General features: G+C 37.9%; 1 protein-coding gene across 1 annotated transcript in view; it reads left to right on the forward strand.

Moving 5' to 3' along the window:
• The first annotated feature begins 327 nt into the window (after window positions 1–327).
• The window catches only part of pth2ra (parathyroid hormone 2 receptor a), a 46774-nt gene continuing 20166 nt past the window's right edge, over window positions 328–26935 (forward strand). Inside the window, exons 1-9 of the mRNA XM_084545153.1 lie at window positions 328–590; window positions 7497–7602; window positions 10123–10233; window positions 10939–11063; window positions 13191–13288; window positions 17696–17879; window positions 21413–21566; window positions 25528–25588; window positions 26588–26654. Of these exons, the coding sequence (XP_084401279.1) occupies window positions 525–590; window positions 7497–7602; window positions 10123–10233; window positions 10939–11063; window positions 13191–13288; window positions 17696–17879; window positions 21413–21566; window positions 25528–25588; window positions 26588–26654 (972 nt within the window). The 5' untranslated portion in view covers window positions 328–524. The remainder of the gene's footprint in view (window positions 591–7496; window positions 7603–10122; window positions 10234–10938; window positions 11064–13190; window positions 13289–17695; window positions 17880–21412; window positions 21567–25527; window positions 25589–26587; window positions 26655–26935) is intronic.

A 26935-nucleotide genomic window follows, 5' to 3' on the forward strand; every position in this document is an offset into this window, starting at 1 on the left:
CTCGCCCGAGGGGAGAGAGCATGGGGAAATCAAATCACTAATCATACGGTGACCATGAGGCAGGTAGCCAATGAATGATAAGAATTTTTAATATGTCACTCGCGCGTGAAGCCCGCTTTCTTGTCTCTCGCGCACAGGTCGGGCGCTGTTAGTTGTCCCCCCGCGTGCCACATCACTGTCGTAACGGGAATCTCCGCTGCCAGTGCGAGCACGGGACTCAGCCAGTCACTGCAGAGGCAGTGGGGAGCGATTTAACGAGGAGTCAGGTCCGTAGATGTTCCTGAGGACACGAGAGAAGCGTCTGAATGGACAAACTGAATGGAATATGGGGACTTCAGGATGTGATAAAGTCCGCTGCGGCGACATTCCCACTGCCCTCGACGGCTCCGATTTGGACCACAAGTTGTAGTGAAAGTTTCGTGAAGCTCTCACCCGGAGATGCCCCGACAACACTGGGGAGTCAACTGAACATATAGCCCAGCGCTATTTCTACACTGCTGGAGGAGAGCGCACATCGAACAACTATGGAGTTACTCTTATGGATATTAGCCATAAACTTTTTCCCGTGCTGGACTTCAGTTGACGCACAGGTAAGAAACATTAACACACATTATTTGACCAATTTCTTCATTAAATAAACCACTCGGGCATCTTTTTGCTTAATATGCAGTAACATGTCTCAGCTGATCTCTGGTTACAGCAGTTAAGCTGTGAGGAACACTGTCATTTCTGCATGGGGTTGAAGTGTTTCTCCTGCTGTGTGGCTTGTGTTGGAGGTATTTACAACCCAGATACAAGAGGAACAATTACAGAGAAGTGTCAGCACCCAGGGAGCTAACAGTGTGATTCCTTATTTTGTACTTAAGCCTTTTCTGATTGCAGGTTCTGCGAGTACAGTGTTGTCTTCCCCTGTCTAACACATAATCTGTTGAATTCTGGCCAACATTTGTGTTTCCTTTTCCAGAGCATTGATGCCAGCAATGGCACTGTAGAAACACAGTCTGCATTTATAATGAGCCTAACTTGTCAGGAGCTATTTGTTACTGATATTAGGCACAGCATCAATAACCGTCATCTGCCAAATTGTCTCTCATTGCACTTATTGGATGCTTTACAAACCACTGATGGCTAATATTATCATATGCCTTCAGTTACGGGAATAATTGATACATGCCCAGTGCAAAACAAAAATGCAAAACCAAACACCTCTAAGCACATTTTGTAACAGATACCTTTTTTTCTTGCCACTCCTCACTCAAATGAATAATCAGGCATGGACACTTAGAGAGTGTAACACAAGCCTTGGCTGAGTCAAATGATGACACATGAATCATCAGACACACTGTGCTATTAGCCATTGACCTATGAAGAGTCAGACTTGCTCATAATGAATTATAAGCTGCAGCTTGGTTGTCGCATTTTGAACTGAGGGCAGGAGTGTTTCATTGCTTAACAGCACCATGGACAGCTACTTCAGCACCACTGAAGAGCCACTGAAATAAAAAAATTGTAAATACTGCAAGAGACACAGTTTTATTTCAATATACCTCAAATATCTGAATGGGCAAAAGTAATTTAAAGTATTTTTATAAGGCTCCCACTAGTATGGGATTGTCTGTAGTTCACTGTGACATATAGGTAGTAGTATTGTCACTTGGAAGCTGTTTTCAGAATCCTGTGTTGAAGTTTTGCATTCGTGCTCATGTTTGTCTTACTGTAACCAATCATCATAACAAGTAGAGAAAGATTGCCTTCCTGTACAGCCGCATCAATTTCATTCATGCTGTCACCATTTCTGTCTGTATTCTGTCATGGGTGTTGCTGTTTAGTTATTACCTTGTGAAGAAGCTCGTTTCTATTGAAATTGCAAGAGCACACAGGTATCCTTCTTGCCAGGCTTTAAACTATGCACTTCTAGCTGAACCACACTGTTTCAGACCAATCATTGTCCTATAAGGAAATATTGGCACTTACAGTACAGTGTGTTTTAGATGTGATGACAGTTTATAGTGACAACAGCAAGAGGGGAAAACAACAATGATGTGTCCCTTGATAAAATGTTCTGAATTCAAGTCTCCTCACAAGTCGTTAAACAAAGTGTGGATATAGAGGAAAATTGGAGGTACACCAGATCAAATATACCTAATCAGAGTTGGTAAATATAAAAATAAATAATAATAATAATAATAAATAATAAAGTAAAATAAAATGTTTAAAGTCATGTGTCAGATTGTACAATTTTAGGTTACCACCTTTAGCTGGATCCCTCTTTTTACACCTTACCTGATACAGAAATGTTTTCCAACAAACTGAGACCTGCAGCAGTGCCATGACAGTTACCCCTGGACGAAAAGTGCTGTGCTGTATCTTTCCTATGCAAGTCTTGTGTAAGTCTTTTTCTTGGTGGTGCTTGCACACATTGCCTCATGTTGACTCAGGCTGGCTATTGAAAGTGAAGATTGTATCAGTCTATGTATTTTTTTGATGTCGCATTTTTTTGAAGTGATGTCCTAATGCACATACAGTACTTATGGTTTCTGATATAGACCATTCTCAAATGTGTTTCTAATGTCCTGATTTTTGCATGATGAGATTAAATGCGTACTTCGAATATTAGACAATTAATTTCAGGGCACACAGACATGAAATATACATGCTTAAAAATCCACGTATTAAATACTTCTTTGACTGAACAAAGGTAGTTTGAACCATAACTCACTGTCTATGAATTAGTTTGGCCCTGGATTTACACGTGTTTATGCAAGACTCCCCCTATAATATTGTAATTTGAGGGGAAGCGTTTTCCAGAATGTAGCATCATATCAGATGTTTCCTGAAATATCAGTTGGAATCACTAAATACACATTATGCAATCAGTTGTAACCAGTGCAAACACAACACATTAGTACAATGAAAATAATGAATGCAAACTGTCACTTTATGAATAACAGTATTATGTCAATGAAATGCTCCTTAACACAGTTTGTAAGGAGTTGCTTCCACAGCATTTAGATAGATAAAGCTATGGTGTAGGAAGTGGCTGTGGTGGATGGTCGTTATACAAAGCATAGGACTGACTCTAATCATGAGACTGGCTTTTGTGATACACCTGCAGTGGCAGAAAAAAAAACAAGTAAATGAAAATATCTGCATACATATACAGAATTTATCTTGAAATATGATCAGATCTTTGTGTTTATAACTGTAACTTTGACAATATTTGATATCACGCACGTATCTTTATGAGTTACCCACGTCCATGTTGAATGCTCAATTCAAAGATTCACAGAGTAGATTGGAAAAGATGTGAACCCCTAGGTTATTAGGAAAAGCCAACAAGTCAAATATGAGCAAAGAGTCCAATCAATAAAATGAGGATTATGGTGGTGGATTAAAGATACTATTAGTAGTTTTGATATTGGTCAGCCAATAGTTCACTGGTTTACGAATGGAAATAATTTTGTATTGTGGTCTAGGGGTTGAACGACTTCCGATTTTTCAAAGTCAACTAATATGTGGTGACGTCACACATAAAAACACAGTAGAAAGTAATGCTTTGCAACGATGAAATGTATGTTCTTGACCTGAGTACATATGGTAGCGTCTGACACAAAAGAAGCCACGGAGGCTTTTCTGCAAGGTAATTAAAGCTTGAACACGGGCTACTGTCGGCCGTGGCCCACATCATCACCATAAATACTGTCTGTCTGATATGCGGGTCTAGCTCGGCAAAAAAAACAAAAAAAAAAACCACGCTCTATAACCACAACAACAATGCCAACTAATAGAACACAACTGAACTGAACATAAGCGTAGCCGGGATAAAAAATAAATAAATACAATGTGGTGTATCTCCTTTTCCGTGTGTAGCAGGTAAAGGTCTAATAACTTTAGACAATGAAATTCACCAGCAAATAGTTGATGTGCAGCCTCCTTTTGTCTGTTACTCCACCTAACACCCAGCTAATTAAAAATCGCAAAGAGGTGGAGCATGAGGGGAGTTGAGGCAGACGGTACCACCAATGTAAACAGCTACTGACCTGTGATGGCACCCAGCTGTCAAGGTCCCCACACCCTTACTCATGCATAACTTTAAGCCGAGGTATAATTTAAACGGGTTAGTTCTTTAAAAATAAAATTTGTACTAGGGTGTAAACATGTTTATTTCTTCTGAAAAGTTGGGTATTTTAAAAATCGGTTCTGTGGGGCTTGACTCGCTTTTGGAGCCAGTCTCAAGTGACCATTTGAGGATTTGCAGTTTTTGGCACTTCCGCACTTGGCTTCAGTTTTTAGCCACAGAGTTTGCTGCTTGGTTTCTCTACACTTGTGACTCAGATGGAGCTCAGATCACATTTTATGACCAAAAAAAGAAAAGCAGGTCATTTCATACCTTATCACTGTATGGGGAAGTAATTTCCTCTTATTAACACTAAGTATGTACAGTTTCAGTAAGGTGAGACAGTCTGCAGAACATTGGGCATAAGCTTAGTGGCTGGTTCTACAAGCTTGACTTGGAACAGTGTTTTTTTCTTGGGCAGACTGACAAGTTGTGAGATAGCATGGATCTACAGTATAATATCTTTATTCACATTTTCAGTGCATACAATGGAATTAGGACAACAGGAATAACTGCTAGGTCTGCAGACAAACAGCGTGTCAAAACATTTAGGCAGTAGGTGCAGTGCTGATACAGGAACTTGGTGCTAGAAACAAAATATTTGTTGTAACACTTTATTGATGTGACACTGCAGATCCAGGGGAGGCACAAACCTTATTTTCTCATTTGTGGCCACAAGAGAGTCTTCCCTCAGCCACTGACACAAAGTACAGGCTATTAGTGACTTAGAGTGGATCTGAGGTGAAAAGTGAATCTTAAGAGGAAAGTGAGCCATGACTATAACATGTTTGGAAATACTTCAAAAGAAAAAAAGGAAAACAAACCAAAAAAATACCCTATGGTGTGAAATAATGATTGGAAAATAGAAGATAAAGCGTGAAATCCATGACCACTCAATTTATCTGAAGAAAAACCTTTAGAACTGTAATTGCTTCTTTAGATACTAAGCAATCACACTGTTCTAAAAGTCAAGTGTCTGGGTATTTCACTGACGAAGGGATTCATAACAGTTTCCGCCAAGCAGTCTGGAGAATGAAAGCAGAGAGAGGTGGAAATGGATCTAACTGATTGGTAGGACTGAAAATGAAAGATAAACTTAAAAATTAGCAGAGTAAATTATAATTTTAATAAAGAATAGGTGTTTATAATCAAATTGAAAATATGCAGCTGGCAGGTCAGTAGAGTAATGTACTGTAATTGCTGTCTTTTAAACATGCAAATGAACACTAAGCCTCTTCTAAACATACACTCTGTAAATCCTATAGCAGTGTAACAAACAGTTCAATCTCATGTCAGAGGAAGTGCCCTGGCCACTTTACATAAAAGTGATGATAATGTTTCCAGATCACTTTCAACACTGAGCAATGCTGAATGGAATTAACATAAAAGGCTAGTGCAGCAGCGTAAGGACTTGCAGGGGGAGAAATGTAAATTGGTCCGCCTTAAAAGATCATTGGAATTAATTTATTATCTCTCTGGGTCCTAATTTAATGAATAGATTTTGTGCATATGTGATGATGACTGTGTAAAAAAGCCAATTCAGATTGTTGAGGAGTTTCTCATATCAGATCAGTCTCTTTTCTTCTCCTCTTTTTGTCTGATTTTACAGGAGAGATTTAAAAAGACATCTGAAAACTACTGTAACAACCTGAACCACATGCCAGTTTTTATTCATGTCAAATGCTGGATAAATGAATGCAGGAAGACTATGTTTATGCAGCATGGTTATTTCGGGTGTGAGCATATTCAGAATTAAACCAGGTTCCAAATGAATCATTCTTGCATGGCCTGTGTACAATAAAAGGGTTCTCTAATCATGTGATAGAAGAATATAGCTGCTGATTCATGGTGAGATGAGGGGATGAACTATTATGGTGACCCCTGGTTTTATTTATTAGCATCTTTCTTTAATGCTTTGGTTTATAATCCGGTATACTTTGTTACAAATATTAAACTGTGAGTGTGTTAGCATATGGGACAATAGTCATTTGGAGAGAACAATACAGTGAATAGTATCAGACTGCATGTAAAATTAATGATGTCATCATCTGTCTCAGCTGTACCTTCCACAAACCAGAGGGTTAGCAGTTTGATCCCTGGTACATAGACCACATGTCCTTGAGTGCGCTTGTATGAACAAATGGATAGATGTGTCAGGTGACTGTAAAGAAGTCTGAGTACCAATAAGTAGAAGACAATTTATAAATTCAAGACCATTTACCATTTTACTTTGTGTTTGGCACTGTTTGCACTAATAGCATCAAAGTGTGTGTTCAGGGACCGGGTTGAGGGACAGCTTCTTGAGACAACTGTAGTTATTGATGCTATATAAATAGAACTGAATGGAATAGGATCAAATGGAATGTGTGCATGGTCATTGTGTACAGGATAGCATCCACAAAGCACCACTGTGCCAATGTAAAGTAAAAAAAAAAAAAAAAACGGACCAGTTGGCCAGGGCTTTAGCACAATGTCACACCCTAAATGATTCATTCAGCATTCTGTGGATGATTTGTAAAGCAACAAGACTGAAAATACACTAGAACATTGTGGGATGACAATAGTCATTACTCACAATAGAAAACAAAACTGTTGCACATATAGCTCAGTCACAAACATAGCAATTGAATGTGACGCTAGTTAGATAGATAGATAGATAGACAGATAGATAGATAGAGAGAGAGATAGATAGATAGATAGATTATTAATCCCAACCTGGAAAATTTCACTGTTGCAGCAGCAATGTACAGGCACTCAGCATACCATACAGACTGATGGCTTGAGGCAGGAAAGATTTCCTGTAGCGTTCCTTGAGACAACAACGATGTCTGAGCCTTCTGGAGAGAGTGGAGCTCAATGGAGCTCCATTGTCTGTCTATTGTATGGTAGCTAGGGTGGTCAGGGATATCCATGAGTGATAACAGTTTGTTCAGTGTCCTCCTCTCCACCACCACTTCAAAAGTCTCCCGTCTGCAGCCAATGACAGAGCCAGTCTTCCTGATCAGTTTATTCAGTCTGTTGGTGTCACTGGCTGCAGTGCTGCTCCCCCAGGAGACCACAGCAGAGATGGCTACAACAGACTGGTGAAAGTAATTAAGTAAAATTCTTAACGTTACATATGGATAAATTAAACCGAATTACAAATTTCAACAAGAACTGAAATTAAATTTGTGAAATAACGTGTTTCCTGTTCCGTCTTGGCATTGTTTTATGTGTTTGTTTATTTGTTACAGTCATGGCTGTCCACCAGTTCATAAATTGGCCTGAGTTACAGCAGATGGGAGATGCAAGATCTCCCCAATGTTGTTGAAATTTCATGCAAAAAGTGATTTACATACATACAGGTCATCGGACTTATCTTGTTTGTTGTGCTCCACAGATGGGGTTTGACGGCCCTCTCTCTGCACAGGAGCAGATGTACATCCTATATGAAATCAAAATGCAGTGCTACCACAACCTGTCCAACACTGAACCAGGGGCAACAGGTACAGAAGATACAGACAAAGACTTACACTTCTGTCGAACAATACACAATTCTGTATGTTTGGAGGGAGCTGAATAGTTTATGCTAGTTTGAAAGCAATACTATTTTAAATAATATCCTCTGGAAAAAAAATGTGTAAAGTGGGGATGCTAAGGTGGATAACAGCGTCAATAGTTTTTATTTATGGATTACATTAACACAGAGGGCAGGAAACAGGGAAAAAAAAGAATGAATTTTTATTACAATGTTTTATAATTGATAAGAACAGTCATTCTGCAGGGAGAGCAGAGAGATAGATCACAAGGGTTTTGGAGCAAACCATTTTGCTTCATGGAAGTGGTTCTCACATTAGATGGGATACTTTAGGTACGCTGTAGATTGTTCTGCCAATTAGGCATCATGTTCATCAGTCATCATCGCCTATGTACAAAAATGTGTATTAAATTAGAAAACTCATCAGTTAAACTCAATCTTGTTGAGATTCGTCTCTTTTTGTCTCCTTGTGGAAAAGACATTTTAAAAGCCATCTTTTAAACCTAAACAGCACACCATTTATGTATTTACGCTATTTATTTTATATTGTCAAATCTTGAATAAATGAATGCAAGAAGACTGTATTTATTAAACCAGGGTCCTAAATTAAATATTCTCCTAATAATGTGATGAAAAATCTGTGGATTCACTATGAGACGAGGAGATTTATATATGACCCTCCTCCAGTGCAGTCAAAATTCAGTCTTTGATTAATGCTTTATTTTATATCCTATAACAAGCTTAATTAACGAGGGCATCATATATGCTGACTCAGTATTAAAATGTCATTTCAGAAAGGAATCTGTTTGACTCCCATTCAGTCTAACATAAATGTAAAATGTCAGTTAACACGAGTTGATTATCTGTACAGTCATCAGGATTTGACTGGAACTCACATAGTTTTGTAGATAGGACCATGGTGGTAACTTTGGTGTCAGGTCCATTTGAGCTTTACTGCACACACGTTTCTGTGATGAACTGCACATAAACGTACCTATGCATCAATTAAACACATAAGTTATTGGCCAAAGGTGAAGGGACATGTGCTCCAACAAAACCAGTGTAGAACACACATTTAGCATATTCAATTTGTTCTCAAGACATTGAAGTGTGTGTGTATTCTTGTATAAGGGAGAATACTCATTTGGAGAGAACACTGCAGTGAGTAAGATGATGTGTCGTACATGAATATGTATGCTATGCAAATGATAATCTCCAAAGTTCTGTTTTTAAAATGCATTGCCTAATTAACATGTATGCATTCATTTTACCTTCAATCAAGCCTAGAGAGCTAATTGGGTAGAAAATAGGGTTCTGAGGAGATATAAAGATATTTCTGAAAGATTCCCAATGCATGTTTTTTTTTTTTTTTCTTTGTTTTTATTTTAAAACTCTGAAATCTTCTCAGTTCAACAAAGATGCATATGCAACACAAAATTCTGGAAGATGAACATGGGGTTTAACAGAATAATAGACTAATATTTCTGTGCTCTTGCAGACAATGTCAATTAAAAACAACAAATAAACAATGAGGACATTGGTAATCATTATTGCAGCAATTAATGGGTCAGTATATTCTATCTGAAGTGCTTGCTGGAAGGTTGAGGAACGTTCAAAACATTCACGCACACTTCATGGTGTGATTGGTCAGCTGTGTGGAGGTGTAAGCAGCATTTGAATTTCTAGTTCCTTTTCTTCCATCATTTATTATTTATGATGTGCTATTATTGCTCTTAGCAAACAGCTATAAGTTACAAACCCTCCAGTGCCTTGTTTTTGTTTGTGTCAACAGAAATACTGACAAACCCTGGGGGAGGCCACCGATTCCTTGCCCCAAATGTTTAGAGCTGAGCTCTGCATATTTCTGTTTATCAACACTAGTGTTTTAATGTAACGGAGCAGAACTTGATGTGAAGTGTCAGAGAGAAGACACAAACAGACCACGAATGTATAGAGGCACTGACAGTGTTTACAGTTTTCCAGGGTATCAGGCATTTCCTCACATTCCTGCACAGAGACTGGTCCATAAAGAAAAGTGCTAAGAGCGCAAAAAGCTCAGTTTATGTGCGTTTAGTCAGGAGGGATCCACACACACAGATCTCTCCGACATCGCAAATCAACTTTTAGGTACTTTTCTCATATTATGAGATCAACATAGGCAGATCTGGAAGTGGTATATATTTAATATACCTTTAATTTATATCTTATATACATATATGCATACATATACAAAAAGCAAAAAACATTCTCCTCCAAGACCCAGTGTTTCAACAAAAACAGAACATGATACTGTAGCTGCTATTTATTGTGGGACTTTGCATCTCTTCTAGCGAAGTAATGCAAGTTCTGCTTGTGAGGTTGTGCTAAGGATAAAAAAAGGATAAAAAAAACATATAACAATATATACTTTTAGCAATAACAGCTTAAATGACCACTGCCCAAGTACCAGATGGAAGTGTGTGTCGACTGCCTCTCCTTCTCGCTGCAGATGAGGTGTGCCCTCCAGACTGGGATGGTCTGATTTGTTGGCCCCGTGGCACCCCTGGGCGGGTTACCAAGGTTTCCTGCCCATCTTACATCTATGACTTCAATCACAAAGGTTAACAGTTTATTTTTTTTGCAGATGCACCATCATCAGATTGCAAGGAACTATACATATATGATAGGGAATATAAATATATATAAATGCAGAGATAAAGTCATGCCGTTGCCGCTTGAAGTATTTTTAAGCATGACTTTATACTGGAGCAGCACATTCTGAAATGCAAAAATGTATGAAAGACCCAGAGGTCTTTGCCAAGGAGAAGGTTTTATCTTTATTTAAAATTGTTTAAATTTTCACAACAGTTTTTGTACTGGGAAAGTGTTAAAGTAACACCCTCTGAAGTCACTAATGAGGCTGAAGGTGGGTGGAGATATATTGGGAATTACAGTAAGAGAAGCACTGATGTCCGTGCACAAATCTAGGATGCTGAAACCAGGTAGTTTAATCATCTGACACTTTATTATTTCCACCTGTACTTTTTTTACTGTGTGTGTGTGTATGTAAGATTTGCTTACATTTCTGCTCCGAGTGGAATGGTACATGCACTTTTTGTACTTACCCACAGCCCTGAGAAAATAATTAGTTACCCCTGTAGGCTCACCATAGGTGTGCAGGGTATTTAATTGCTTCAAGTATAAGAGCATAAGGTTAATTATCTGAACTTCTTCTAATAACTTTTTATCTGTGTGCAGTGCTTCAGTAATAATTTAAATGTGTTGTAAATGTTGAACATCATTTAAAAAAAACATGTCTTTGCAGGACATGCTTACAGGAAGTGTGATGCCAACGGTTCATGGGTATTTGTGGACCTTTGGAACAAAACATGGACCAACTACTCAGAGTGTCTGCGCTTCCTTCAGCCCTTCAGTGATGAGGACGGGAGAGTAAGTATGACTGCAATATTTATGCAGCAGCTGAGAATATTTGGTTAACAAATCCAGTCAGATGCTGGCACATGTTTCATCAGCTGTATAGAGAGTTTGTCCATCTTAACCCAGTGTCATTCGTTGTTAGAAGTTCATTCTTAGAGCTTTCCTTCATGATTTTTAGTAGATGAAAAATTTGTCGAGAGAAATCTGAAAAACTGACAAATTTTGATGTAGTATGACAGTGTTTTTCTTATTTCCTACCTCTGTAAACATCTCCCAGAAGAATCTCAGAAAAGAAATAAACATTTATCTTGCCTCATCATGGGTACCATCCGCCCAAGATGCACAATTTTGTCCTGTAATTGAATAAAAAGCAAATATTTGATAAAGAAACTAATCACACGGCAACGTTTTTTAAGACAAAATGTGAAAACTCTGGGTAAATGATGAGTGGAAAAGAAAAAGTAATCGTGCGAAGAGCTTTGATAATCAAGTTAAACCTGTGTTAAGTTTTATTTTGGCCATTTGGAGACAGCAGAACAAACTGTAAACACAATATACTGTATTATCATATCTCCTTATAAAGCTGATATGGTCAATGTGCTGGAAAACAGTCAGACATTTACACACTCATCATTTGAAAAAAGCAGCTACATATATTATGGTAATTTCATTAATTCAAATAATAAAAGTAAATACTTTGTTAGCAACATCATAGAGTGAGGTCCCAGATGAAGGTGAGGACAGGACGCCCCTGTGTCTTGGGGACTTCAGTTGAGACCCCCTTGACAACCAGAATGAAGTGGAGTGCTGCAGAGTGACAGAATTGCATTGAATTTAAAGGAGGGGGCCTTGGAACTGACTAGTGTGGAGAACTTGGGCATACAGATCATTGGACAGGAGTTATGATGGAACTGAGAATTAAGGGATTTTGACAGCTCAGGAAAGTCGAAGTGACAAACATAACAGAGCAGTGGAAATAGTCCAAATTGATGGTAGGGGAATAGAGACAGGTCATAGTAACAGATCTTCCCTATTGACATTTATTTGGAGTTGTATTTCTGGGTAAGGTGTCTAATAAGTATAGGAAAGTCTAATAGCCATCAAATAGCTGTTATTTTTTGTGTCTGCATTGGTCTCCAATAAATCCAGAAGGAAATATCAGGCTTTTAAGCAGCTAATTGCTCCTCTATGTTCACCTACTGATTACTTCGGCTGTCTGCTACTCAGTTCTAAGCAGGAAATAAAATTGAAGACCAGTCTGCTATGAGATTTCATTTAATTGAAACTTCCAGAAGGCTCAATTTGACGTGAGTCTCTTGAGTACAGAGGAGTGGCTAAAGCGGCTGGCAAAGTTTTAATTTTGAACATGGACCACAAGAAATCCCTATGACGCATGATAAGCCTCTAGCATTTAACTTTCTTCCAGTTAGACAAATGTAACCTTTCAGCAATTTGAAAACGGTTCTATAAATGCTGTTGCAGTTCTATAAAAACACATCCATATATGCAGAACATATAATCACTTCAGAGAAGAGATGGGAATCGTCACCTTTACTCAATTAAAAGAAAATCTATAAAATGTGTAAAAAGTAAAGGTTTGAATATTTTTGGAAGTGACTCTACAAATAGACATAATCACACAGGTAGACCTTCACTTTTATAGATTGATCAACTATTTATTCTATCAGAATGTGTGGGATTTTATTTTGGGCCTCACAAAGACAAAGACACTTGATGGACTGTATAATTTAAAGCTTCTTTACAAATATCAGTAAAACCAGCTGTTATTTTGCCCACTGTTGTATTTCTTAGCTAAAATATGAATCAGTTTATTCTACCCACCTATTAATCTAAGCAGCTATAGTATAAGATGAAGATTAGTGAAAAGATGACATTATCTTAGACTTTAGAAAGACAGGTGCATGGTTAAAACTCTTGAAGTCATTTCTAGTTTTTAGATCACTTTAAAGCCCTCGGACGCGTTTTCTTTTTTTTCCAAACTAAAGCATTTGTAGTGAGGACATTTTTGTTGCCATAGCAGCATCCTGTTTAGCCATGTTTGTGTATATTTTGTTGATTTTGTGAGATTGCCTGAGGAAGAGTCAGCTGAACAGCATTTGTTTCTCTGTGTGTCCATAGCAAGACTTCTTCGAGCGGCTTTATGTCATGTATACCATCGGCTATGCTGTATCCTTCAGCTCTCTGCTAGTGGCCATTGTGATCATTGGATACTTCAGGTAAGAGAGGAGGTTTTCTTAGTTAAGGGACTTATTTTTCATGGTAACATCTGCGGTGTAAATTGCAAAATTGTCCGGTGAGCCCATGGAGGTCGAAATACACATCTGTGGAATAACCACTGGAGCCCACGCTCTTTTTGCATTTGCATTTCTTTCTTGTGTTCTGAATAACGTCAGTTCCAGGAAGTGCAAAACAGCAGCAACGCCTGACAACCACGATCCAACAGGTTTCGAAAAATCTCCAACAACCAGGCATTATTATTTTCATTGTGACGCATTCATTTCCATCCCTATTGTCCTCATACTAATATGCACAATTTCAAGTTTTCGAGTGCTGTGTGTTTTGTTGAGTTTATAATGTCAAAATTGCAAAATGAGTATACATAAAAATGCCAGCAAGCTAATTATTTGTTTTCAGAGTGTGCTGGGAGACACTTTTGTGTTGTATGCAGAATAGGTAGGAGATAGTACATTGCAAAAAAAAAAAGAAAAGAAAACAATTTTCTTACCTGTTGCAAAGTCTTTAGATTCTAAGGTGGACGCATTTTCTTTTGCACACCTATGACTTTCTATTATTGTATCCTCATATGTTCAGCAAAATCTGTTGTTTTTTTGTTCTGCAATTCTGTTTTCTTGATGCATTTACATCCCATCGAATGGTTCACTGAAAGAATAATTATTATGCCCGATGTCTATATATCCACACTAGAAAATTTCTGTCCAAAGCCAAAATTCACTGCTGGTGCAGGATGTAGTTTCCCCTCATAGGAGGAAATTATAGATATGGGTTTGGGATGGTACTGGAGTTTCACACGTCTTCAGTTAAGGCTTGACTTTTTACTTTTAACTTTTTAACTTTAATCACACCTTGGCAAATATTTGAGTTGCCTAACCCCAGTCAATCCTAGTTTTACCTAATATAACATAATCTTTCTCTAACTAGAACCACACAGTAGAATCTATCCAATGGATATGAAAAAAATGTTGGGTAACACTTTACTTGACAGTGTCGACATAAGAGTGACATGACACTGTCATAACTATGACATGACACTGTCATAAAAGTGTCATGACACTGCCATAAACGTTTATGACCTCTGTCATTAAGTGTCATTCGGTTTTTGTTATGACAAGTTGACATTAAATATGTTTGGGATGTCTTTGTAATGACAACTTGACATTAACCAGGATGACATTACCAGAGGATGTCTTTGTCATGACAACCTGACATTAAATTAGTTTGGAGTGTCCTTATTAAGATAACTTGGCATTAAACAGGATGACATTACCAGAGGATGTCTTTGTCATGACAGCTTGACATAAACAGAAAATCCACCTCTTTTTGTATTCATGACATGTTGACATAATGATTATTATAATTAGATGTGCGAGGTTAGAGACCAATTCTAGCACTTGGTCAGATAGATGTGTGTGTGTGACATGACAGGATATTTCACAAAACTGACTGTCATGACACCATTATGACAGTGTAACAAATACATTCTTTGCCCTAAAGTAAAGTGGTACCATTTTGATTTGTCATTAAGATATCATGAAGGATAATGGCTGTCATGACAGTCAGTTTTGTGAAATATCCTGTCATGTCACACACACACATCTATCTGACCAAGTGCTAGAATTGGTCTCTAACCTTACACATCTAATTATAATAATCATTATGTCAACATGTCATGAATACAAAAAGAGGTGGATTTTCTGTTTATGTCAAGCTGTCATGACAAAGACATCCTCTGGTAATGTCATCCTGTTTAATGCCAAGTTATCTTAATAAGGACACTCCAAACTAATTTAATGTCAGGTTGTCATGACAAAGACATCCTCTGGTAATGTCATCCTGGTTAATGTAAAGTTGTCATTACAAAGACATCCCAAACATATTTAATGTCAACTTGTCATGACCAAGACAACTTCTGGTAATGTCACTTTGATTAATGTCAAATTGTCATAATCGAGACAACCCAAGCAATGTCAACTTGTCATAACAAAAACCGAATGACACTTAATGACAGAGGTCATGTCACTCTTATGTCGACACTGTCAAGTAAAGTGTTACCAAATGTTGCCACAGTCCAGGATTTTCTGAAACTCTTGGAACAGGCTATTATGCTATATATGAATGTGTCTACAGGGTGCATTTCATATTATATGGTATGTATCTATACAATATGGTACGATATACTCAGAGAGAATTGTCATGATAATAAGTCATCTGTTTTAGATTTAACTACATTTACATTTATCTACATTTAAATGACCAGCATTTAGCAGTCTGTGTGTACCCCCGCCTCACCCTCACCTTTCAAGTGCATAGGAGAACGTACAGTGGCTGCGGAAAACGTGAAAAATGCCCAATTATGTGCCAGTGATTGATTTGTTCATTCTGGTGTAGATGGAAGCATTTTTTACTCCACCCAAGAGAGATGTAATTAAACTGGAGGCCATCATTTAAACAGTCAATCATTTCATTATTCCATTGTCGAGGCTTTCCAGTTTTATTATGGCATTTCACTGCACAAGTGCCAATCCTTTCCACTGAAACTGTATTTAATAAGGAAGCCCACTAAATAGAAGAGGACCTGAGTGGGAAAGACAGGTAGTGAGGAGACAATGAGAGACAAGAAGACCAAATCATAAAAATTATGATTTATAGCAGAAATAAAACAAATCACAGTTTATCTTGACACAGTCAACATTAGTATGGCACTATTCTAATCCATGTAAGCAACTCCCTTGTGTCACAATAGTTAGAGCAACTGGAGTTATCTATAAGAGCTGGTATATGTGCAACAATCCACTGTACACACATGAGTTAACAGTGAGATCACACCAGTGTTGCACATTTCTTTTTTCTTTTTCATAACTTCAACGTAAAGGCAATCTATTATTGAACAGTGTCATTGTTAATGAATACTTGCTTGATGGGTATGCTGTGTGAAAAGAACTGTCTCCTGATTTGAATGCCATGGAGTTGCAGGATTTGATTGGGAGAGATGGAACTAGAAAGTCAAGTCAACAGCATCTAACTTTACAGACAAGAAAGTGCCCGAGGTGATGAGAGCCGAGCACTTCACACGCAGCACATGCACCTGGATCCGTTGCAGCAAAAATTTCAAAGAGCCATCAAGGTGTCTTTTGAGAAATGCTGGTCTTATATCGTCTGTGTGGTTGACTTCATAAAGCAGCTTATAAATCTTTGATTTAGGTTATTCATCAACCTCCCACAGCTCTAACTGCTGTCTTCCTTTGTTGTCTCTCTTTTGTCTCTCATACTGCACTGCATTACTCACGGTGAATCTTCATTTAGAAAGCCGCTGTACATTAAACTCTGCAAACCGCAGTCAAAAATTAGCTCATTACCATGCTTAGGAACAAACTTATGTCCAGAATATCTAATACAACATAGTAAGAGTAGTGACAACATGGGGTGTGCTTGAATTTGTAGAAAAACATCAAATGTTACATACTTGACACACATACACCACAGAGGCTCTCAACAACAATTAAATGATTCATGAGAGCCAATTAAAGGTTATTAAATCATATAACTTTAGCTTAATTTGTGTAAATTACCCCAACACCACCATCCTCTTCAATCCCGAAGACCATGACTTTCCCACTAATTGAACCAGAGATTCAATGGCAACAATAGTACTGGAAATGGAAATACATGTTAATATACGGTGTGCTACTGCCAATCACTGCTATCGTTGTTGATAGTTTACCTCTGTGGTCACTGAGAACAACAAACAAACAATTTACAGAAAGGGGATGTATATGCAAGTGCTGTCCTGGCCTCAGTTATAAAATTCTGCAGGGAGCAGGGTCTGTCAGTGATAGAGCATTAAACCTACAATGAGGTGGGTTTCAAACTCCCTGACAATGTCTTCACCACTAGTTTACTATTTATTGGAAACTACAGCTCTGTGTCATGGTGCTGCATAAGTCAATGATTTGCAGGACTGGCTTGTGCTGCATTGACAGTTTCACCTCCCTGCCAAAAATAGTCACGGAGGAATCATCTTGTCTATCAGCTCCATTCAGCTACTGTTTCTCAGCTCATCTTCCTGTTGGAGCAGAGGTGGACCTACAAGTACAGCATGCTGTACAAAAGATTCCGCTTATGTGCTTTTTTACCGTGCCTTATAGCTGACAACAGAGTGAGAACATAGGGGAGGATGACATGTGATTAACACCTTTGGCTGGAATCAACCAATAACAATCAGTGCTCATATAACCAAAAAAATGAACCCGACTAAAAGCTTTTAAATTGTTTTCCTTTCATTTCTCCTCTTTGTTTCTTTATAGACGTCTGCACAAACACTGCCGGTTTCTTTATTAAACTAATTAGTCATTTGCAACTACTAACAATATTTGTTTTCTTGGCAGGCGTCTTCACTGCACCAGAAACTACATCCATATGCACCTGTTCGTTTCCTTCATGCTACGGGCAGTCAGCATCTTTGTGAAAGACAGAGTTGTCCATTCCAGCGCTGGATTGCAGGACTTTGACTCTGCCCTGATGGACAACTTAAAAACAGTTAGCATAGCATCACTTGACAAGTCTCAGTATGTAAGTACTAGACTTCCTTCTTTCAGTCTTTTTTCTCATTTCCATTGTCAACCGGTCCACATTTGGCTATTAGAACCCAGTTAAGATTAGAATGGCAAGTACTTAGAGTGTTCTGGTCATAGCGACCTGCTTTCAAACGTTTTAGAATGACTGTGGCTGAATTTCCTCACGCACACACAAACTGGAACTGTATTATTTTGTTTCCCCCTTTTTTTCTAAGAATAAGAAACAGATGTGGAATAAGACACATTTCAGTTGTCAGTAAATGTGATAAACTGATTGAAATACTCATTTAAAAATCTATTGTTTAGGGATTTCAGTGACGCCTTAAACACATGCATGCTGCAGAATTTCTCCTTCTCCTTTTCCCGCTGTGTGGCTCATTTTCTTCTTTGTGTTTTTCAGTTACTGATAACCTGCCAAACAATAGCTGAGCATACAAATTTACGCTATTTTGTGATCACAGCTATCAAAGCTCTGCATGTGGTGTGTTTACAGTTATAATATTACACCTCTGCATGGTGGGATTGCACCAGGTCAGTTCAGTGATTATTATGTCAGGCAAAACATTTACAGAAATGCTTATGGTACTTACATTAAATTACATTTAAAAATGGTAACTAGTAAAAGGAATCAAGGTCATAGCATCTGGTGTGTTACCAAATTATCAATCTATCTGTCTATCTATCTATCTATCTCATCGCAATAAATCCTGAAGCACCTTTAAACTGCTATGGAAACGTGTGTTTGTGCGCTCTAGCTGCAGCAGAGGTCTGTGTTTAAATTGTGCTACAGTTGCAGATATATAATGTAATGTGCTTGTGTCAGTGTCTGTGTCTGTGTCTTGCTGTTCAGGGTGATATTTAAATCTTGTCCACCACAACTGATACCTTTAGAGTGAAGCTCAGCCACTGCTCTTGTCAGCTATAATGAAAATATGAATTCAAAGGCAGGGACAGATAGGGAATAAAAAACATCCGCAGGCTATTAAATCAGAAAAGCACAACAAAACTTTCCTGTGTATATTGTACACTATCACAAAAAAATAAAGAAGCAAAAAGGAATTTGATTATACCAGTTAATCTGAGTGCAACACATGGGGGACAAAATCAAGAGTCCTTAAGTTCAGCAGAGGATAACAAGAAGCTTTGGCAGTCATTTTAATGGACACAGCTCTCTATGTTACTTACCTTCCACTGCAGCGTGGCAAGGACATACTGTCCTTGGAAACTAAAATCAAACTTTTTGTACTTTAATTTTGTTCACTGCTAAAACTGTAAATGTTGTCAATTTAATATTATTTAATATCTGTTAACTCTTTGCAAGTATATTTTCCAGAGTAAAACATGTAGCAGTTCACATTACTCTTTACCCAACAAGTGATTTGCATGTCAAATAGATGCCATGAGGCCTGACCCAAAGGTCTCCCCAGTCTGTTGAGTCTTTTCACCCACACTAAATACTCACATCCACAGTGTGTATCCACATGTTTAGTTTTAGAAAATCTAAAGCAAAATAGATTGCAGTTGTTGGATAAGAAATAACTAGTAAAAAGCAGAGTAAACAAACGCTGTTTGTTTTGGTTCTGAAGCATGTGATTAAAAAAGTAATTAGTTTTTGCTGCAGAAGACTTCCTGATTTGGTGATGCTGTTTCACTGTGAAATTAAACTTTAAACTTTTTTCTATCATCTCTAAAAAACTTGCGTGCTACAAAATCAACAGCCAGTTGATACCTTCACTGTAGCTTATGTGAGTAATGAGCCAGATTTCTAGCAAAAATAGCTCAGGACAATACAAAATATGTTTTGTTTGGTTTTCATTGTTAGAAATGTTTTCTCCAGTTTCCTCCAAATAATGAAAAATAATAAGAAGAAATTAACATCAACCACCACACACTGACAGATAGAGATACAAACATGGCTCTAATGAAGTCTCAGCTGACTTGGCATCGGCAGGGTCGCATAATAAATGTCAAACGAAAACATTTCAAAAATGTGGATGCTTTGACAATACATCTCTGTGGTAAATGTCATATTTGGACTTTTCAGACTGAAAGAAGCATGTGCGAGTATTTTAGTGTGACTTTTGACTAAAATGCAGTTCATTAAGAAGCTAGAAAAAGAAACCTAAGAAGCTAGAAAAAAAAATGCAGTTCATTTATATTATTTCATACAGACCGTACAACCTGTGCCTTAGCAGAGAACCTGCCCCTTCATCAGACAAATATCAGAAAAACTTTTAAGTGTCAAACTCTGCACATTCATCAGTGAAGGTAAAATGTGCAAGTTGAGAATAGGCAAAACACATCTTAGAGAGGTGCATTTGAGTGAGAGAACTGGTTGGGTTTACAGTCTGTAACATGTTATGTATATCAAATACTGAATTCTGAGTATTACCAGGCATACAGTATGCTTGCTCCATGGGATATATAACATGTAAAGACAGATAATGTGTCTGTTAAGTTTTATTCTTTATTCCCTCATGTCACTAGGATATTAGTTGCAAGTGCCAGAGCTAGAGTAGTGTGCTCAAATGCATATATCTAATTTATTATCAAATGTCATATAATTTTACTGACATCTCCACTTCACCGTTTGTCTCTCATTTCTACTGCTGCTGCTTCAGTTTAGTGAATATGAATAGAGTTTAATTTGTTGTGGACAAATAACCCCCAAATTAATATGCATTAATGACTAGAGTTTATTCATTTTGTATTTTAGTCATCCTGTCATAGTGTAACATACAATATGTCCTACTGCGCAAGTCAACAGTGAGAATACGTATTTTTGTCATATAATAGCTGTATGTGCTGTCATAGACTAGCAACCTCTCCAGGGCGTATCCCGCCTCTCGTCTAATGCCATCTGGAATAGGCTCTAACTGCCCTCGACCATCTATACGATCAGCAGCTATAGATAATGGATGGATGGATAGATGGATATATGCTTGCTATTATCTTCAGTCAGTGTGCCCTATAGAGCCTCCACCGATTAAAGGGGAAGAGATTTCTCTGTCAGAGATGGTGGCACACTCTATAGAGGGTGTGTTGTGAGACATGCACAATGTATGCATGCCATTTGCCATTTTTTTTTTTACATCTAGACTAAGCATGTACTACTGCAGTTCTGAAAGAAGAGTACTGAAAACTAGAAGCCGCTTTATAGTGGGCAGAGAGCCTGTTTTACATTGTATGTGTGTATTAAATGCACACATGAAAAAATACTTCATTGAATCCTAATGTGGCTTTACTGTGTGTTCAAATTCTACTGGATTGTCACTTAGTGAGATGTATGGGCTAAACGTGGGTATCATGAATTATAATAGACTTTACAGTATAACCTTTATATTTATACTTTCTGTGCAGTCTAGTTTTCCTCATTCTTGTCCTAATTCACACATTGAGGTACTGCCAAATGCAATCGAGTCATAAGAAACAATAGTTTGTGTTAAGTACAGTGACCATCGCAGGAACGTGTCAACAAACGGGTGATTGAATAAATAGGATGTAATGAAAGTGTTTTTTTGTTATCAGATTGGCTGCAAGGTGACAGTGTTGCTGTTCATCTATTTTCTGGCCACCAACTACTACTGGATCTTGGTGGAAGGCCTCTACCTCCACAGTCTCATCTTCATGGCCTTCCGATCAGACTCCAAATACCTCTGGGGCTTCATACTTATTGGATGGGGTAAGAAATGCCGATGTGTGTTTCATCTTACACTAATGGCATGGTGCAGCATAAATTCAGCCAATGCGGACACTTCAGTGTATGATTATACAGATAATACGACTCAATATTATTTTTCTGCAACAACCCACCCTTTAGGTGGTATGTGTCACTAGACCTCATACGTCATTCCATCATTAAAATATTTCATCAGATCAAAATCGGCAAAACAAACTTCAGAATAAACATTTTTGACATTTGCTGGTGTTGTTTTTGTTCTCTCCTTTTGTATAAAAATGTGACATTGTTAAGACACGCAGATGAAAGGTTTTTGTTTGCTAGCAGAATTTTTCCTTTGAAGCCATATGCATGCATAAGGAAGAGAGACCCATGAGTGCTATAGTGAAAAAACAGTGTAATTTAAATGGCAGTCAAACAGGAACAAGCGAAATGGCAAATGATGATTATAGTGGTTTACATAAATGCTGAGCGCGTGAGCACAGTAGCTTGCAAACTGATGACGTGGTGATGAATGCAGAATCTAAAGCGTATAGCAAGTGTGGCACATGATGGTTAATTAAATATTGTGTATTCATAGCTTTAACTGGGCCGGTACACTCTGGTACGTAGTCTTACAGTACAGAAGTACTGTAAGCCTCTCCTGCAGCTTCATAATGGCATTTAAACTACATTACCCAAAGGGCCCTATGTGTTGCTCCTCTCTTTCTATTCTCACTGATATTACTTTGGTTCTTGCAAAACTGTAATGTAACTATAATGCATGCATGACTTGAAACAACTTTGGATAAGCAGGGTAGAGCAGGAGAATAAGAACGTCAGTAACTTAACCTCCATTGCAAGCCTGTTGCCTTCACCGTACCACGCACCAAAGTCAATTTAAATAGTATATATAGTTTATCTGGCCTGAGTGTCATCGTTATGTTGCAGTAGGACCCAAATGCAGGACACAGGGATGAGGCAGAAGCAGGAAACAAACAAATTTAATAAAAACTTGCTGTTGAGAGGCAGTGTAATCCAAGAACACAAATACAAAAAAACAGGAAAGGACCAAAATCACAACAAGAACTCAGGAACACGAGAAACATGAGAAACAAACAGGGGTAAGATTGCAGAACAGAGATAACATAGCAGACGACTCAACAGAGAACAAAGGGAAAGGCAGGGCTATATATACGCATGGGCAGAGGGGTGACGAGACACAGGTGAGGAGGACACAAGGAGAAACCAATCCAACAATCAAAGGGGGTAAAACACAGGAGGTAAAGACAAGAAACACCAAGGAAGAACTTTAGAAAATAAAAAATCCAAGGAAAGACAAGGAAAACCAAACAGAGTCACAGAACATACTCAAAACTCAGAACCATGAGACTGACGAGAAACTGGACATTGAGCATAGTGATGCATAGGTTCTTAATTTGTGTGATACATGTAGTTTGTTGAATACATTAATGTCGTGAAAATCACTATTATCTTCGAGTATATTTTATTCACTGTAGCAATTCAGAATGCGATATACAGTTATTTGCCAGTTACACAAAGCAGCATGTGAATAATGGGAGAACTAGCACATATTTCTTTTCTACTATGTGTATCTGTGTTTCTTTGTCCCTCTGCATGAGAAGACAAATGGGAACCTATGCACATGCAAAAACTATGCTCCATAGCACTAATTGTTGGTAAACCTGCATGTAATACTTCTGGCTCGCTACTACTTCACATATGCATATGACCCATTTTAGATGGAATGCATTTCTTGACAAATGATGCGTCTAGCGCCTGTCTTTTTCTGGAAACAAATTAAATGTTTTCTTTAGCAAACATTTTGAGCTGCTTTTACTTGACAGCATAAACCACAGATAAGAGGAGAAGCATTTCCCAGCACGGGAGAAACACTTTGCAAACGAGTTGTATCTGATAGATTTCACTGTCAACATAAACTGCAACTCATTTCCATTAGTAAACTTTCTCTAAACACTGACAGTTTTCATTATTAGTTTCTATCAAATGCCCATTGTAGAGTCAATATAAACCCTTCACTTTCAATGAAGACAATCAGTGACCACCATCCTGTCTTCTGTTCTCACACTCCCATTAAACTGCTAGCCTTGCTTTCTTTTGTTCATTTTCTCTTTTGAGCTACAGATAAGATAAAGAATTCACTTTGCAAACGTCTTTAGTTAGCAGAATATATATTGAACGATTGTAGCTCTGATGACCCAATTGAAGTTCCACTGATTAATTTTGTTAACTGTAATGAAACTGCCGTATTTAGTGGAGGTTTTTAAGGCAATGATAAAAAGAAGTTAAGTTTTGTCTAAGAGAAGTCGACCGTGCTTAGTCGCAATCACAATCTTATCACTGCTCTTTATGAAGCTGTACATTTAGTCGGCTCCATATGTAATTTCAGATGTAATTTACAGGCCTTGAAATGTCATTATAAAGTAGTGGCTTACACTCTGCTGCCTTGGCTTCTGCAGCTACATTGCTGTTTTCCACCTTGTGTCCCAAGAATTGTTGTAAACTTCATTGGAACAACTCTATAACCATTTGAAGGCTTGTTCCTAAACTTGCCCAAGGGCACCAAATGCTGCAGCATTTTAAAGATTTGTTGTGGGACCTGAGTTAAGCAAATCCAAACACTGTCTTCAAAATTGACCCAGAGAAAAGGCAGTGCAGTTACTGCACGGGGGTTACACCCTGTTTAATAATTTCTGACACTGATACATTAAGACAGATCAAATCTATGCTGGCAGTTTGCTGAGAAGTATACCATTAATGATTTACAAATTGATTTAACAAAAGCAAAGTGAAAGAGAAATGAACAACAACCCGCACAGCCTAAAGAAAGTAATGGTGCAGTTGTTTCTTTAGAAAGGTGTTTTTGTTGACTTTATAAGTGCTTCTCAAAACCCTTTATGTCATGTGAAATGACAGCGGACAATTTTTACAGGCCAGACGAGTATGGACAAGGGTGTGTGCAATTATGTGTCAATATGCTAACAGCGTGGAAGAGTACTTTGTGTGTGACTGTTTAGATATGAAGGGCTCTTAGGGGCATTATTCAAAACTAGCCTCAGGCAATATGTTAATAGGTTTCACTAGTTTTTATGAGTGTTTTAGTTGTGCATGTAAGAGTATGCATGAGAGGCTAATTCTGTATAACGTCCTAATGGACCCTCACATTTAAATGCACCTCATATGCTGTGTGTGAAGAGACTTAAAAAAATGACTGGAGACCTTGCACTATTGATGATACAACTATGCAGATAACAAATCACGTGTTTATGTCCTTTGCTTTATTTTTTCCTATCACAATCAAATAGTAGCTAACTGGCCAAATGGGTGGTCTTTAAGTAACATGACTCCAGATGGTTTTGGTGGAATTCACTTTTGCACCACCGCCACACAATGTCTAGGTAGCAGTTAAGCCTCTGCCAAAGCGGCGGACTTGGCTTATGATCAAAAACTAGACATTCATTATCTTTGCTAACACAACCAAAATTCCATCAAGTGCAGACGACCCAGGTGTGTGATGCAGTCCTTTAAAGCACATTTCTTGGGGTTGATTTTACTACTCAATCCAAGTTACATAGTGCTGAAAGAGTCATTATGGATGTGAAGAGGGAATGAAAGATGGGTCAATCTCCTTTTTCCATTCTATTACAAGTCAGTGTACCTTCAAAATGATTTTAAAGCTGTTATTTTAAGGTATAAGATTTGCACAATGTTGCTTTAACAAGTCACCCTATACTCAGTGGGTTTCCTATTGTCCTTAAGAGAGTCCAGTTTTCATGGACAATATTGGTTATTTGAATCTGATTAAAACAACTATTGTCATTAACCTGGGATACCAATGTATCTATAGTTTCATATTGTGATATGTAAGAAATGCAATGTGTAATGTAAACAACATTTAATGACATTTGGGACACAGCTCATAGTTTGTTTTGTGTGATTTCAGGTGTTCCAGCTGTGTTTGTGGCTGTGTGGGCGATTGTCAGGGCAACACTGGCAGATGCAAGGTGAACACATCCAAGTCACACTATACATTGGCCCTCTACCATATCAGAAATGTAAAAACGACCTTTCACAAAAGCACACTGACATTTTAAAGTAAAAAGGATAATCTTCAAAATAAAATTGAGGGAAGGCGTAATTTGTAAATCTTACTATTTCACACATGATTTAATATGCAATAGTTTTGAATAAATGTTAGGAAATGTTATATATTGATATTTGCACAATCTAACATTTGGATAAGCCACGTCATTTTGGAAACAAGCATTGTGAAAAGATGTTCAAAGTGATAAGATGAAAAGAACATCCTACCTACTGTTGTGCATGGGGAAGGAAATATTCTGTTGTAGGAGCTGTGTTGCAGCTTGTGGCACAGGAAACGTTTCAGAGATAGGCAGAGAGAATAATGGATTCCACAAATTTTCAGTGCAGTGTCAAGAAAATTAGACCGAACAGAGAGAAGCGTCTTCAAACCATGATGTAAATCAAACTTCAAACCCACCATGAGCTACTTGAGAACTGAAGCATTGTAGCTGAGGTCAAAGAAAATGATGAAAATGAAAATGTTCATGACAGTCATTGTCAAAACCAAACACATACTTCAGGTTAATATACACACACTTGAAGCTTAACAGTTCATATAAGTTAATACTAAGACTTGCTAGGCCATGTTCACGACAGGTTATGTTGTCTTGGTTAATGTCAAGTTGTCATAACAATGATATCTCAGTGTCAGCCTTGAATGTAAAACATTGTTGAGTGAATGATGCTGACAAAGGACACTCATGTATTCATTCATTTATTTGGTAAGTCATGATTGCCTAATCCAAACTCCTTCAAGCAAATAAACTGATACACTCCCCTTTTCCTTTTGACCCTGAAGTTCATAATTTGTGTAGCATTTTGAGTAACACCACCCACCTTCTCCACTCACCTATTTACACTTGTTTTTCCTGCCTTTCTAACTTAATTTCTCCTCTCCTCTGTGTTTGTGTCAACTCCAGGTGCTGGGAGTTAAGTGCTGGTAACATTAAATGGATCTACCAGGTTCCCATTTTGACGGCAATTGGGGTAAGCCTATGCGTGTGAAAACAGTTGTCAGTCATGAATGCAGCTTGAGAAGCTTCTAAGTCATTTGTAGCTTTTATGTTGAGTTGAACTCCCCTGAACAGTACCAGTCAACCAAACGTGTGTCTGAGCCTGGCTATTTAGTTCTAAAACTTTTCTTCCCTTCCTCCCTCAAATGCACTTCCTTAAATATGCTTATGTATATAGTGTAACCAAAAAGCTGTACTTGGATTAGCTTCTGCTGACCAATAACACATAAATCTCACCAAGCTTCAGCAGTTTTC

This window comes from Chelon labrosus, assembly GCF_963514085.1.
Source record: "Chelon labrosus genome assembly, chromosome: 5".
NCBI classification, from domain to species: Eukaryota; Metazoa; Chordata; class Actinopteri; order Mugiliformes; family Mugilidae; genus Chelon; species Chelon labrosus.